Below are 15338 nucleotides of genomic sequence, written 5' to 3'. Positions count from 1 at the left end.
TTCCGACTTCCGCGCGATTGCGGCGACGCCTTTGCGGGTAAGCATCGGGAAAGAACGAAGGTGAGGCGGCGGCCACCGACGAACGTGCCAGCATGACTTATCGCCGACAACCTTATCACAATAAGTATCTTCAGATATCTGCTCGGGCACGCGTGCGGCGCAGCACTACTTTAAGCCTACTGCACGCCTTTAATAGGCGACAACCTGCACGCGCTGGGCCGCCGATCCCTGCCGCGTCGTTGTGCGAGGCCGCGTTCAAGCGCGCGTCGCTTGTAAAAACGAAAGCAGCTCGCTGTTGCGGAGTTGAGCATTGCTGGTCACGGGCGACGCGAAACCTCTTAGCATTGACGCTATCACACTAAACGCAAGCGTATGGCACAGCAAGCGTAGCGCTGTTGTAACCATACTGCACGCTTTTATTGGGCGACCACCCAAACACGCTTCTGTCCACTGCCAGGACCGCTACAGCGTCGCCAAGTGCGCATCGCTTGCAGGAAGTTCGTCATCGCCGCGTTAACTGAACGAGCTACTCGCCGCATCTGTGCACGGTCTGGAGCGAAGTGCGTACGAAGAACACTCCCACGACAAATGCACGCGTGCGGTACAGCAAGCGGCCCGGCAGTGACGGCGTGAGCCGAGAAGGCGATGCGCTGCACGCAACTAGCCAGGAGACGATCGGCTCCACGCAGCCGTACCATGTTTCGCTGGAACTGCGTCAATTTTCGTTTAGGAGCAGATCGCGGTACAGACGCACGCACATATATCGCGGAAAGCTGACACTGTCCATTCTGTCGCTATGTCGGTCACTGCGTATACCGGACCCTGTAATAGTTCCAAAATGCTCCTTTGCGTCGCCACCGCGCGCTATCAGACGGTCGTGCGAGAGTACCAGAATGTTTTCTCCACTTTGGCGAAGAGAAAGAAAAGGCTTTGCAATGGGTGCTTTAGGCAATATTTGCTGTGGCACTGTACTTATTTCTTTGCTGGCGGCGATTGTGTACGCGAGGAGATGCAAATTTTTACTTGGTGGTTAATGCGTACTACCGTTTAGTGCGTAGTTATGCGGCGTTCCCGGCAGGTACGCATTAACGAGGTTCCACTGTATAGTGTTACACATTGTTACACTTTGAACAGGAGTTGTGTTACACTTTGAACAGGAATTGTGTTACACTTTGAACAGGAGTTGTTTTTCAAAGTTGTCGCTGATTCTTCCACGTTTCCTTGTTGCTATATACACTGAACACTCTCTTGAACACTCTCTCAGTGCGTCCGCTGGAAGGAAGGGCGGTGTTATAATGTATGAACGCCTTGCACACCAGCTCATAGGTGCGCAGTGCTTCGATGCTAGTGTTCATGTCCTCTACAAAGCATCGCGCTTCACTGTTGCTCGTGCTCGGCTAAGGCGCTGCTGGTAAGGAGGCCAAGGAAAAAGGTGAAAAATAGGCTCTGTAGGGACCCCCCCGTCTGACAGGACAATGGTCCCTACAGAGCGGTTGCATATTTTTCGGGACGAGAAGTGCGCTAGAAGACCAATTACAACTTGATATTGGGAAAAAGTAATTAATTACCAGTAATCAATGACAAGAAAATACAACTGAATTACCCAGAACGTTAGTTTCGGATAAGTAATTGATTACTTGCAACGCGTTACGTATAACTCTGCCCATAATTAAGTACCGGTAAGATGCAGATGTTAGAGGAAGGCAGGGACAGTAAAATATTTAAGATAAACTTTTCAGAAGTGACATCATGCATGAGGACAAGAAGACTGACATGTACAACTTTTAGACTACACAAGGAATTTGGTTTTTGGAAAGAGCTCCTTTTTATTATTTTTCTAGCAATGGTGCTTAAAGCTTACATGAATAAATGTCTATTTTATAAAACAAACTTTCAAATGTCCCTTCAGTACTGTGCATAACTTGCACCTCCATTTACAACAAAATAAACTAACTACGTACAGTTATGTTTTGAACACTGGGCCCAATTTTCCTGACGGTTCTGCACACGACATCGTTAAAAAATGGCGGCTGTGAACCAAACATCATTCACCTAGGCTGTACCACAGGATCACTTTCTGCATATGCACTACGTATCAGTTAGCCACGTAACATACTACACAACAGTTAGTGCAGTCGCCTTTTACCCACTTATAGCCCATGCATGCAGCCCAACTAGGGCGTTGCGCTGCAATTCCTGAGGATGCGGGTTCTACTCCCGGCCAGGGTGCCCACCTTTCGATGGGGGCGAAATTATGGAGTCATTAGCTTGATTTTGTTCCTGTCTTTTACAGCACTGCAACCAACCCCAGCAACTTCAGCCATTGCATGTGGAATCCGAAGCCTAGAATCCGACATGGCACCTGTCATGTCGAAGCCGCTGTACGGTGGCTAGAGGAAGAGATGTCAGCATCGGTGGGGCTGCGCCGTGCAAGTCTACGCGGCACTTTTTTATGACACCGACAGGTGGCGCATCGTCGTCTCCGAGATGCCTTTGCACTCAAACTGCATGAACAGCGCCAATGCGGTGGCACTGCTGTCGGCTCGGAGACGCCATTCGTGCCAGCGCGTCGTCATGAAAAAATGTTGCCTCTCCTGCGCGCTGTTGCTGACACCTCCCGCTCCAGCCACCATAGCCATTGCAATTCTGAAGAGAATTTTGCTATATTGCAACTGGGAAATAACATACTATGTATTAAAAGTCATGTATAAAATATTTTTTGACGCAAGAGATGCGATTTCAAATGTTTTATGTGTATTGCACTGAGAAGCTTTGGTGTCGAGAGTACGCATTGCTCAGTCAAATGAGTTTTAGCGAAGGCATTAGGTGACGAATGGCATTAAGGCGAATGCCATTTAATAATAATATCTGGGGTTTTACGTCCCAAAACCAAGATATGATTATGAGAGACGCCGTAGTGGAGGGCTCCGGAAATTTCGACCATCTGGTGTTCTTTAACGTGCACCTAAATCTAAGTACACGGGCCTCTACCATTTCGCCTCCATCGAAATGCGACCGCCGCGGCCGGGATCGAACCCGCGACCTTCGGGTCAGCAGCCGAGCACCGTAACCGCTATACCACCGTGGCGGACGGCGAATGCCATTTGATTTTCCCGTGTGGCACCAAGCAAATGGCATTAAATCTTAAGGCATTAAGAAGTTAATGCCATTTTCTGTGCTTGTGTGGCACGGGTATTATTTAGGTACACAATGAAAAGCCCTGGGTGGTCGAAATTAAGTGAGAGTGTCCCCACTAACTTTTTTGCCAAATAATAGCCACTGTAAAGGCAGCATGAAAATTTTTCAGCAAGGCCTATGTGTAGTTACATTGATGCGTATGTATCAGAAAGCCAACATATTTTTCATGCATTGATAGCACCTGGCTTCTCGATATGCTTGCCAGCAGTACCGATGTTGCATCTTTACCTTCCAACACGTCTACATTCATACATCTATAGTCTGATTCAACTTGCCAAGATGGGAGAAGCCCCGCCCAGATAACCAAAGTGTGGCAGTCAATTGTCTCCACGACTGCAGATATTGTACCGCTCATGTACTCGGCAATGTTCTCCGTCGCTGGGTCACCAACTGTGCGGATTATGACGTCAGTCTAGAGCGCACATTCATTGGTGCAGGCTTGTGTGCATCCACCTTTGACTTCTTAAGTTGTACCCCACTGCAGTAAAAGCTCGTTAATTCGGATTTCACGGGACCGGAAAAAATGTCCGAATTAACCGAATGCCGAATTAACGAATGAACAGGACAAACAACATTAAAATCAAGTTGGAGAAGCATACCTTTATTTGCTGAAGTATTTTGTAATGGTCGTCTGCGTTTTCGCGCAGATTCCGGCTGACATTACAATTTTTCTTAACTCTTCCAAATGGCCAACAGCGCGCAAACTGTCGGAAGTGCTCAGGCAAACGTCCTCTAATATCAAAAGAGCCTCCGAGACTTCCCGTGAGGTGCGACGATGAGGTCACGACATCATTAATAATTTCTTGATCGGGCAGGAGACCAGTCGTGGCGACACAATCATCAATCGCGATGTAGTCCTGAAGGGTCATATCTGAGGGAAGGACAGCATCGAAGGTCGGGCAGTCATCGACGGTGGACTCGGCCAACACCTCGCTGATGCCATCGTCAGCTACTGCCGCATGCTCGGGCCTCACATGTAAACACGGTCACAACGGGGAAAAAAAGAGAACTCCGCAAGAAGAGACGGTGCCGACACAACACAAGGAAAAATGGCGTCGGAGGCGCAGTGGAGCGAAGAAAGAAGACGCCGACGTTCGGTGACGCTGCGATCGCCCTCACTAGTTGATGACGATGGCGATGTCACTCAGGTTTCGGTTTTGCTCCAGTGGTGCCAGCGCTGCCTTACCACACTTTTGTGTAGCGGCAGCCATCAACATTTGTCCGAATTAAGCGGTGCGGAGCCCTATTCTGACGAATTAACGAAGGTTTGGTCCCATAGATTAACATGCACTTTGGCCGGGACCAACAGAGCCGTCCGAATTATCCGAATTTCCGAATTAACGGGTGTCGAATTAACGAGCTTTTACTGTATACACTATGCTAAAGCATTACAGGCAAACAAAAAATTTCACCGACGATTATGGGACTGCCTAATGCGAATTCTCAGCACAGCTGTTTAGGTGTTTTCATTTGGCGATAAGTTGGGCAAATGCGCATGTGTCAAGGTGACGCAGCGCGGCATGAGTGGGAGTATAGAATGCTCGGTTTTCGTGTCAACATAATGTGGTGAACCTGGCATCGCCAACTTCTGCTGACGCAAACAGTGCACCAGACTATAAAGGGCCCGGCCCTGAACCCATATATGCCCAGTGTCCTACATACAGGACGCTTCTTTGATACACTCTAACATCGCTATTTCTTTAGCTGATGACTAGCGCCACGTACAGCACATCAAGCAGGCCTCAATGAGTGCATCAAAGAAGCGTCCTATATGTAGGACTCTGGGCATGTAGTCCGCTAGAGCATTCCACACACAAAGTGTCCCTTCGACCAACACACGTTGTCGTCTTCTCCCAAGCCTCACAGCTCAACCCACTTTCTCTTGCCCGTGCGCGAGAGGCATGCGTTGCGCTGTCACAAGAAGCGCAAGCGGGCACGAGGCATTGCAGACGCTAACACAGGGGCTCGCTGCACACCGCATTCGCTCTTTTTCGCCCTCGTTCGCTCTATAGGTTATGCCAACAACGGCAATGGCAACGCCGCTCAACACAGGAACGGGCGCCTAGGAGTTGCGCTCTAAAAAAGGACAACTCACCTGATCGTATCCATAGGGCCCCTGTCGGTCCTTGTCCTCACCACCTACGTGCCACTCCTTCTCCAGGCACAGAACCGTGTCAGGTGATGCCTCTATGACATTCATCTGCACCAGGCCAGGCACATGTGTTACTGCCACGTCTCCACTGTCAGCGGAGGACGTAAAGTCATTTTGTCGTATGATCTCAGCACACCTACTCACTGCGCAATTGTCACTGCATGAAATGGTCAAACCTGAATATGTCGAATCTGAAGGGGATCACGTAATTGTTCAATTTATTGGCAATGAAATGTAAGAGATACTACAGGCCCTAGAGTCCGTTAATATACTTCACTGCACAACACCAGATATGGTTAACTCTCACAACTAGTTTTATTTGCATTTCACAATAATGAATTTGCTTTAATATGCTTCACTACTTAACAAAGCTGTGTTGAAATAAAGCTTATTAAAGGGACACTAAAGGCAAATATTAAGTCGACGTTGATAGTTGAAATAGCGGTCCAGAAACTTCGTAGTGCTACTTTTATGCCAAGGAAGTGCTTATTTTGAAATAAAATCCCGTTTTAGGGGTCCGCATCGCGTTAGCGCACTTGAAATCACCCGCCTGAAATCCGACTTTCAAACGTCACTGCTGCCGTGCCAAACGTTGCCCGCCTTTACTGCGCGGCCGCCGACACTAGTAGCAGCAGAGCGAAAGTAGCGGGACCCTCAGCAGCAACAACGGGCATCGAAGCCATCGAAGCTTGCCGCAATCGCCGCAGCGGATGTGGACGGAGAACTTGACAACGAGACATTGGCTCGCGACGCTGGGCTCCAATTCAGCCACTTGAGCCCCGATGAACATGGTATGCTGCTGAGGGCTTGTAGTTCCGGCGTCGTTGCATGCGGCATTTTGTCGAACTTTCTGTCAGAGCGACTTTCACGAGCGCGCAAAACACACGCGGCAGTATGCGATCTCAAAACTACCACTGTGATGCGACCGCGTGAGCGAAGCAGGGCGCCGGGTGAAGCGCAGTTCGGCGAAAACGGAACCTTTGAACCATGCGCGCCGTTCCCCATGGCAGCGCCACAGAGGTTCTTTTTTCCATGAATCAAACGGAAACGAACAAGCAGCATTTTATTACGTCTTTTGATTCACGGAAGGTTCTTTTTTTATTGCTGCTAGTTTGATTACTAGTGATTTATTGTAGGCAGACTCTCAGACGTCATCGGGATCACTTCGAAAATGTCCCACTCGTGGCGCTCATCGTGTGGTACATTTAGCTTAATTTCTCTGCAAGTAGGGCACTACTGTTGATAATATTGCCGTTTTAGAAGTTGTCATACATTGAGCTTTCACTCTGACAAATTGTTATTTACCTTTAGTGTCCCTTTCAAGTAAATCCGTCATTGTGAAATGCAATATGAAACCCTAGATGAGAGAGTCAACTATATCTTGAGAGGGGTACATTGCTCATTATTACTCTCTGGCTTGCAAGTCACTTCGATGCAACGCTTTATTTGGAAACATGCGCCAAAACAGTGCCGTTTCGTCTATACAAATATTTTCAATAACATGAAAGTGATTGTGGCAAATACAAGAGAAGCACACATGTAAGGACACAGTGTGGAAGGGCATTCAATATTTTGAAAGTAATGGTGAGCATTTTTAAAGGAATGTTGCAAATGTTCAATACGGACAATAATTCCGTCCACACCGCGCTTGTCTGTTTGCCGTGGCCGAGCTTGGTGAAGGGCCCTTTCCCTCATCAGGTTTGGTGGCCACTGCAAACAGACCAGCCGCCAAGATACAAACAGAAGCCCGAATATACCTGTGTTGGGACAAGTGCACGGCTGACGTGCCGATGAGCCAGAGTCACCAGCTCCACCAGGGTAGTCAGGCCACCAGCATCCAAGAGTTCCTTGACATTTCGCTGCATTGTCAGAAAGTCAGCACCAGACGGCAAATCAGTATAACATATCTTCTAAGGGGGCCAACACAAGCATGCTAGACTCCCTGCAATTGCCGTAGCTGCTTCTACAGACAGGCAGAACATAAAGCTAAAAAAAAAAGCACTTTTTTGAAGGTCGCTGCAGGTGGTAAAGAAAGATTGTTACTAGGTATTTTAAAGCAAATACACACTTGTTTACCATCTACTGGTGCATGGTATGCACAATAAGAAATTTCTTCCCAAATCTGAGCAACCGAGCGCTCATCGACAGAGAACGTATGGAACTGCACCTGAACTGCAGGCAAAGCATTCACAAATTCACATCTGGTATGAAACAATAGCTCTTCAAGTCATGTGTGCCCCTACTGAACATATTTTAATGCTTCACGATCGACACTTACTAGCGCTTACTACGAGATTGCACGTGATATCGGAGGTCATGGTTAAAGCGTCTCGATACCAGAGAGGTAGACTGGCCGCGCTGGCGTCGCCGAGGCACCCTTGACGCAGTTACGTTCTTTGCCTTTGGATTCGTGTTAGCGTGCGTCGGCTCATCGGAGTAGTGCAGCTTCCACATGCACGAACGGGATTTCTCTGCCGCCGACTGCTTCAACTGCAAGAGCACCGACTAACAAAACTGCTGCAATATGCGTTGCAGAAAGGACGCGATTTCGACGGGCGAATGTCGTGCCTTGGTGGAGCGAGAGCAGCGCCTGCGATACAGAGGCCAGCGGGACGCACGCGTTTGCGGCTCAGGCTACGAACCTCTACCTCCCGCATTGCTGAAGTGCAGTGTGTGTTATGTATGCATGAGCACAGGCGTCGGCTACGCATTACTAGAAAGCGCACACCGTGCCGTTTCTCTCCTTAATTGACGACGCTTTGAAGAAGTGCATACCGGGTACCAGTGTTGATTATGAGCTTGTTGATATCATCCTTACGCGCGATTCACGATTCGCTGTGTCCAAATATATGTTCACACCGTCAGCTAACTCAACGGTTTAATCATGATCATGGGCGTTAGTCGTCGCGATAGAGACATGCTGTCAACATGGGTGCATCCACGTCAAACGGTGCTATAGCTGCCAAACACGAATAGACATTGTACAAGCTCTCATATATCATAAGCACTACTTCTGTGAAGACACGATCACTTTCGTGTTATACCGATTCCTATGACGGAGGGATCAGCCATGTTTTTTTTCATTGCCATGGTACCAATGTCACCCCTGCACCCAATGGCATAAATGATGAAACCCAAGTTCAATATGAACTTTCAAAAAGCAGTGATTCTCATAAGATGAAGTTCAGTCATCAAAGCATTGCCGAGAACTCCTTCGCTCTTCTGTCCTAGCCTTTTATAGAGGCGGTCTTCTGCAGCTGCTCAGCCAACCAGAAGTCAGGCAATATAATGAACTTAGTCACAATGGCTCCAAGTGACTTTTGTTAGCTGGGAAACAAGCCAAGTTTGATCTGAGACTGCAATTAATTTTACACTCATGGTGTTTCATTGCTCCCATATACCATAAAACCTTGTCAACACATACATGCTATGAAAGCAGTATCAACACATGGCAAATGGCTGTATACGTTAACGTCTACGCACAAATTTGCATAGCTTTACCTCCCCCATGGCTAGCAAAGAAAGAAATGTGATGATGCAGTAAATATTACCTAACACACCCGTTGAGACTCGTTTTCTTTTTTTTGTTCTTAGAGCTGCAAACAAAATGACAAGTTTTTTGCACAGCCACACTATTGCATGACTCCATGGGACACAACTGCACACAGTATGAAGTCAGGAATGAGAAGAGGCACAATGAATGAAAAATCGCCAAGCCTGCACAGAACACGCAGCACAGTCACAGCGAAAAGCTGGAGGAAGAGGCCTTTGTACAGCCCGTTGTAAACTCTCTTGGGGCGACTACTACAAGTGCAGTTCCGAGGTATCCACTGCGCCATAAATCATGATAGTTTTGCGAAGTAGGAACTATACACTATGCCATTATTCATCATTCTGTGGAGAAGCGAGGTACCCACTGCATGTCTGTAAGGCATTTGTGAGGGCCTTGTGGATACTGGGCTGATGAAGAATTATGGCTGAGCCCTTTGTAATGGGTTGGAAGCTTTAAACCACCCACTCATTACACCAAGTCGCATTGTGTGATGGTTGTGAATTTACTCTCCTACGACGCTATATTGCATCTGTTAACGTGATTGCTTGCCCGACATAGCGCCTGACGGGGTCTTTTTGCAAAGGAGGTTCGAGCACAGTCGTGGCTCTGTGGTAGAATGCGCGAATGGCACGCAGAGGGCCTGGGTTTGAATTCAGCTCGGCCCTGGATATATATTTTTTTTCTAATTTTGTGTGATAGCGGTTACGGACACCCGCGGCGGCAGCGGACTACTACGCCACCAAAGTCGGCTGCTGTTGTGATCAGATAACAGCCTTCGCTGTAAAAGAAACATCAACTAAACATTTCGAAAAATTCTAGTGAAAAGATTAAAGGGTCAATTCAGCTCCCATATGGGAGCTTTTGTTCACAACGTGCTGAAGGCTCGTACACTGGAATGGCCCCCACATTTCCTTAATGGGAACGTAACACACTCAAGGCTCAAGCTGAAACGTCCTCGTGGTTTTTACACTAGATGCTTTCCTAGTTCTTCATCAGCATTCTTTTTTATTGAACTTCGCACAAAAAACACAATTTTTCTTTTCCATTAAATAAATGCTTAATCCAACCTCTTATCAAGTTCAAAATTCTATGACACTATCAAAGGTGAAGTGTTAGATCTTTCACAGATTACACTGAATGCTCGTAGTTAACTACAGAGCCTCACCTTGTGAAGGATCAACTTGCTCAGAAAAATGAGCAAGCGGTCTCTCTCCATCCGGTCCATACACTGCGATGAGAAAGTACCATCAGTCAATTCACGGAACTTGCACGTACACTCAAACCTCATTATAACGACGTTACATCTTACACGAAAATAACTTCCTTATAAATCCGAAAATTTGTTATAAGCGTATATTCCTAACACTGTATGTATTGCAAGACTATTCTTCATTTACTTCATTATAAAAGATATTTCGTTATATCCGTGTTCATTATATCGAGGTTTCAGTGCAGTCAATGGCATCACATGAATGTCACTGTCAGATGACCACGCTGCTATGAGAGTATATCTCCACTATGGACCTTGACTATGGACTATGCAATCTTGCTCCCTTGTTATGTTGCTCTATTGAGTAGGTTTTCCACGCATGTGCTCAAGCTAACTGCCACATCAACAAAGATTGATATTCAGTGCACTTTGAAGTCTAGCCAGCATGGGAGCATTGAGAAGAGCTATAAGGTGGGCTAGTTGGTGTTGATTCATCTTCAAAGGTGCGCTTAGTGAACCCAAACGACGCAAACGAAAAAGTACATAAGGCAACGAGCGCAAACTACCAACTGGTTTATTGTCTCGTTTGACACACCCCTTTCTTGGGGCTACGTTTTTTTCAGACAATAAACCAGTTGGTAGTTTGCGCTCGTTGCCTTATGTCCTGTACTTTTTCGTTTGTGTCGTTTGTGTTCACTAAGCGCACCTTTGAAGATGAATGGGAGCATGTTTACATAGGCATACCTGCCAACCTGGTGACCTCGAAATTCGGGAGATTCGTAAGGGGTCGGGGATGGGAGAAGCGACAGAAGAAAACTAAGGTGTATGTGTTAATTTAATGTTTATCGGGGCTGCAGTGATGTGATAAAAAAATGATTGCTAGTAAAGTTCGGAGACATCTGGTGCTCGCAATTAGTATACAGCACGTGCACATGTGCATAATTAAACGCAATTTGCTGTGTCCTGAGACAGCTATACTAGGTGACAACTTTTCTTGACAGCACTGTGAGAGCTACAGAAGCGCATGCCTGCTACCGCGGCAAAAAATAGTACTTAAGTATACTAATAATTTTTCATTTGCCTTGCTGAAGTAAATGCTCAGACAGTTGCGGGAAGTCGTAGGTAAAATACAGTGATTGTTCATTTTGCAAGAATGCCTCCTTTTCTTTCCATTTCTTAGACAGCACCAACTTTTCAGCACGCCCGTTTTCCAAAGTAAACATGGCGTCCATGACCTAGCGGGTAAGTGTGCGGCCGCAAACACGCTGTTTAGTTCTCCATGAAAAATATACTCGTAATATGACACTAAAACGTACACTGGACAATCGAAATGTTTTGCCCATTCACATTTTTCGCGTATATAATTTTCCAAATGACGCGAGCAAGCACAATCGAAATCAGTCGCAAGCTGCCGTATTACTTGCGGAGCAACGCAAATGTGCGGAAGCCCCGCCTCCGTAGCCTTCGCTCAACTGTCAAGATAAGATGTCGCAGAGTATAGTAGCCGCCTGCCAATTTTAATGCGCTTTTCTGCATGACACCAGTGTACTGAGGCGAAATTGAAGTTCCGCACAATCATAAAATTTTAAAACCGGTGTCCCTAGTTATTATTATTTTGTTTTCACGGTGGTGCTAGTGCTGTTTCCCGGGAGATTTATGGACTTGCCCGTAAAATCGGGAGGATTGCTCAAAATTCGGGCATCTCCCTGAAAAATTGGGAGACTTAGCAGGTATGCATAGGCAATTAAAAAGGCAGCTTTGATACCAAAAGTTGGAGTGCGCACGGGACACATCTGTATGATTAATAATACCTTACATCAACAGAAAGAGCTATTAAAAAAAACACATTTCGATGGTGTGTTTTTTATATTTTGAGCATGTAAATTTAAGAAATACACAGCATGGTCTTGCTTAAAAGGAACACTACGAAGAAAAATTATTCAACTTGTAACAGTAAATTACCCTTTTACAGTATAAAAAGCACGACTCCTGTGGCAAAAGGGCACTTGGTAAGCCAGAAAATGCACAAATAAAGTTGGATGGCTACATAATGTTAAATTTCTTAAATTACTGTGCTTGCTTGCACTCCTCAGATGTTTGTGACACAGTTGGTTTGAGCATAAACTATTGGAAGTCAAGGCTCTTGGGCTTTCCCACCTGAAGTGTTTCATTTTCCCTAATTGCAATGTTACATGGTTTGCATGACTACACAGTAGCTATCGCTACTGCAGAGTTGGTACATAAGCACAAATTGATGACTTGTGCTGCAAATGCAGCAAACTGGTCTCACAACACTATGTAAAAAATAATCTATAGTTGCCAATAGGATGGCTTGATGGGCTAGTTGGTATTGAGTCTTAAAAAGGTTACAGCTGCAAGCGAATGGGGACAGAGTGAACTCAGTACTGTCATTCTTTCTTCTTCACTATGTCCCCTTCTGAGTGCACTGTAGCTTTCTACGTTACCAATAGCTGTGCCAAAGAGGGGAAAAACGCTCTGTAAAATACATCGAGAAGGTCCGATTGTACAATGAAAACCTTGCCTTGTCCAGTTTGCTGAGTATGTGCTTGGTGTCATTGAACGGTCCTATGTCCATGTAGTGGCGGCCATAGACGAGCGCCATGGCTTGAAGGCACTGGCACCGCCGCGTCGGGTCCGATGCCAGCAGGAAGGCATGGTACAGGTCGTTGAAGAACTCAGATCTGAAGAAGAAAGCATATTTTATGATGATCACATGTGTTTCATGAAACGTGAACAGAGCAGACCACTAGCAGCTCAACTTTCTATCTATTGCTTGCCTATTCATTGCTATCCATTTTTTATCTGCCCTCTCATTTCCTCTACAACGTGACTGATGGATTGCTAGTAGTATGCATATTTCAACTTCAAACTTGAAGCGATGACTTGACTTATGGTACACTCTGCTGGTTGAAATCGAGCACCGAGAAAAAAACCTGGCTGGTTCCTTTCGAGCACCACGCAGCAGCTCGGAGCCCTCTGAGGGGCTGCCATCTTTGATCGTAGAGCACAACCGAGATCTGCCACAGTTCTAGTCACGTGGCTTCTGCAGCTTACAATGTTGGTGTGACAACAGCCACAGCAAAATGCACGATGGTTCCTTGGCACCTGCAGCTTATTTGTTTGCAACAGAAAAAGTGCTGGTGGGTTTTCTCTTCCGGCTTCAGATTGCTCTGGCGAGCGGCTGCACATCCGGCTTGAAACACTTTCTCGCTTGGATTTAGCGCAGGCTCCACATTGTTGCAATCTAGGCCCGGTTGCGGTAGCGACCAATCAAATATACCATTAGTAATGTACCATTAGTCCAGTCCGACTCGAGATAATCCCCGATGTGAACACATCCTAGAAATTGGAATCATGGGCCTGCTCAAGTGAAGGCATAACCTTGAGCCAGACTTGACCAAATCAAGGTTGCGGCTTCATGTTTAGGCTTGTCTCTGAATGCAGAGCTACGGGGTAACATGCAGTTCAGTAATGTGGAAACCTGGGCTAGTTGGTAAGGTTGCATAACTAATGAACAGCTAAAAAAAAGAAAAAGAAACCAAAGGAAGTTCGGAGTTCTTCCTTTCGTCTCTAACTTTCTTTTGCTCTGTTTGTTAAGTATGCAGCATTCAGTAGCTGGCTACGGCACCAGTTGTGGATGAAACGGTTTCTCACGAGCGGCGGATGTAGGAAGCCGAGGCACCGTCAGCAGGCTGTTCGTCCTCGAGAAGCAGTCGCAGGAAGTAGTCGCCCACACGCACTTCCTCCTGCAGGCTCGGGTAGAGCACCTCAAACTCCCAGTGGTTCCAGGCCACGGGCAGGCCGGCACCACACACCGACCGATCTTGACAGAAGCTGCGCAGCTCGGCCTCTAGTGCATCTCGCAGTTCCTCTCGTGTCTGCATACATATGCGCACATGCATAGAGCTGCATTTTGTGATGCCATAAATAAAATGACTAACATTTATCTCTTCTTTTTGCATAAAGGTCGCACGAGCAGAATGGTTTTGCCGGGTGACATACAGTGAAAGCAGGGCGAGGTTTTTTTTTTCTCCTTTTCACCTTACTTGGAACTGAACTGACTGTTCGTAGCTATAACATTAACCCTTTGCAGTCCGAAACCTTTTCCTACCTTCTGTCCATTCTAGTCCGAAACTAAAGAAACTCAGAGCTCAAGTAAAAGTAGTTTACTTACTCTTTTACAGATGGCACATAATGTGGTGAAAAAAGTCGCAGTTTTGCCGCAAGGGCGAAGCAATGAATGCGATAACAAGAAATTGGAATGTCACACGAAGAACGAGAAGAAGCTCAATACTTGCAGGCGCCTGTCACAGTTGTTACGTCTTTGTGCTTGAGCAACGAACTGCAAGTGTCGACAATGGAGAATCAGGTGGTCTTAGCTATTTCTTTTTCTTTTAAACTGCGGCGCGTGGAGTGACCCCCTGCGTTTCTTGCCACACAGGGAAGTCTGATGCAAGGTGTGTCCGGTGTTCTTTGTTAGTTTTTTTTCTTCTTCCATATCACGAGTGGGTACAGAAAAGGGCCACTTTGTCGTGCGCGTCTCAAGGGCAGTTTTCAAATTAAAAGAAAATTAGGAGCGTTGCGTGATAGAAAACACGCTCAAGCTCCTCCGAGATTCGTTTACCACCAGCGGTAAGTTAAATGGTGTGTATAAATAGCTCGCCCTTATTTCGCCCGCGCATGCATGGGGCATGGTTGAGTTGTCTAATGCAGTGGGCTGGGGAGCGAGGGGTCTATGGTTCGAATCCCCGGTCGGATGGTTCGGAATTTTTTTCTTCTGCTTTATTTTTCTTTGTGCCCTTTTTATATATACATACATATACACATCCGGGGCATGACGGCGACGGCGAAAATCTACCGAGAGTGTCCATGTAATTGCTATCGCAATAAAAGCACGCGCGTTAAATCAACCGCAAAGAATTGTCCAGCAACGCCCGACCACGAACCTTTGCGGCCGTGTTGCATTGTTGGGCAGGGCCCGACAACAGACCACAAAGCGTCTGTGTCTTCAAACTTCTGCACCTGTTAAGGTGCAGAAGTTTGTCAGATTTTTAAAGTCTATTCCATTATTCCAACTTCGTTAGGCACCACCACCTAATCCACAATGCCAATGCACAATGGAAACCTAAATTCTAGATGGCGCATGACATGTCACCTGAAATGTTACTAAAAACGGGCAACGATCAAAGCGGCGGCTAAACTTT

The 15338-nt window shown here is 46.5% G+C and overlaps 1 protein-coding gene across 15 annotated transcripts in view; it reads right to left on the bottom strand.

The window, feature by feature from the left end:
• The window catches only part of LOC119395969 (dnaJ homolog subfamily C member 13), a 221893-nt gene that overhangs the window by 133727 nt on the left and 72828 nt on the right, over nt 1-15338 (bottom strand). For all 15 annotated transcript variants that reach the window (XM_049416836.1, XM_049416838.1, XM_049416840.1 and 12 more), the window contains exons 18-22: nt 13789-14012; nt 12656-12815; nt 10069-10131; nt 7108-7209; nt 5294-5398 (exon numbers count right to left, since the gene is read on the bottom strand). In XM_049416836.1, coding sequence (XP_049272793.1) covers nt 5294-5398; nt 7108-7209; nt 10069-10131; nt 12656-12815; nt 13789-14012 — 654 coding nt within the window. The remainder of the gene's footprint in view (nt 1-5293; nt 5399-7107; nt 7210-10068; nt 10132-12655; nt 12816-13788; nt 14013-15338) is intronic.

Source organism: Rhipicephalus sanguineus, chromosome 6, assembly GCF_013339695.2.
Source record: "Rhipicephalus sanguineus isolate Rsan-2018 chromosome 6, BIME_Rsan_1.4, whole genome shotgun sequence".
Lineage (NCBI taxonomy): Eukaryota > Metazoa > Arthropoda > Arachnida > Ixodida > Ixodidae > Rhipicephalus > Rhipicephalus sanguineus.
The sequence above is the reverse complement of the archived record's forward strand: the minus strand, read 5'-3'. Positions and strand labels throughout refer to the sequence as shown.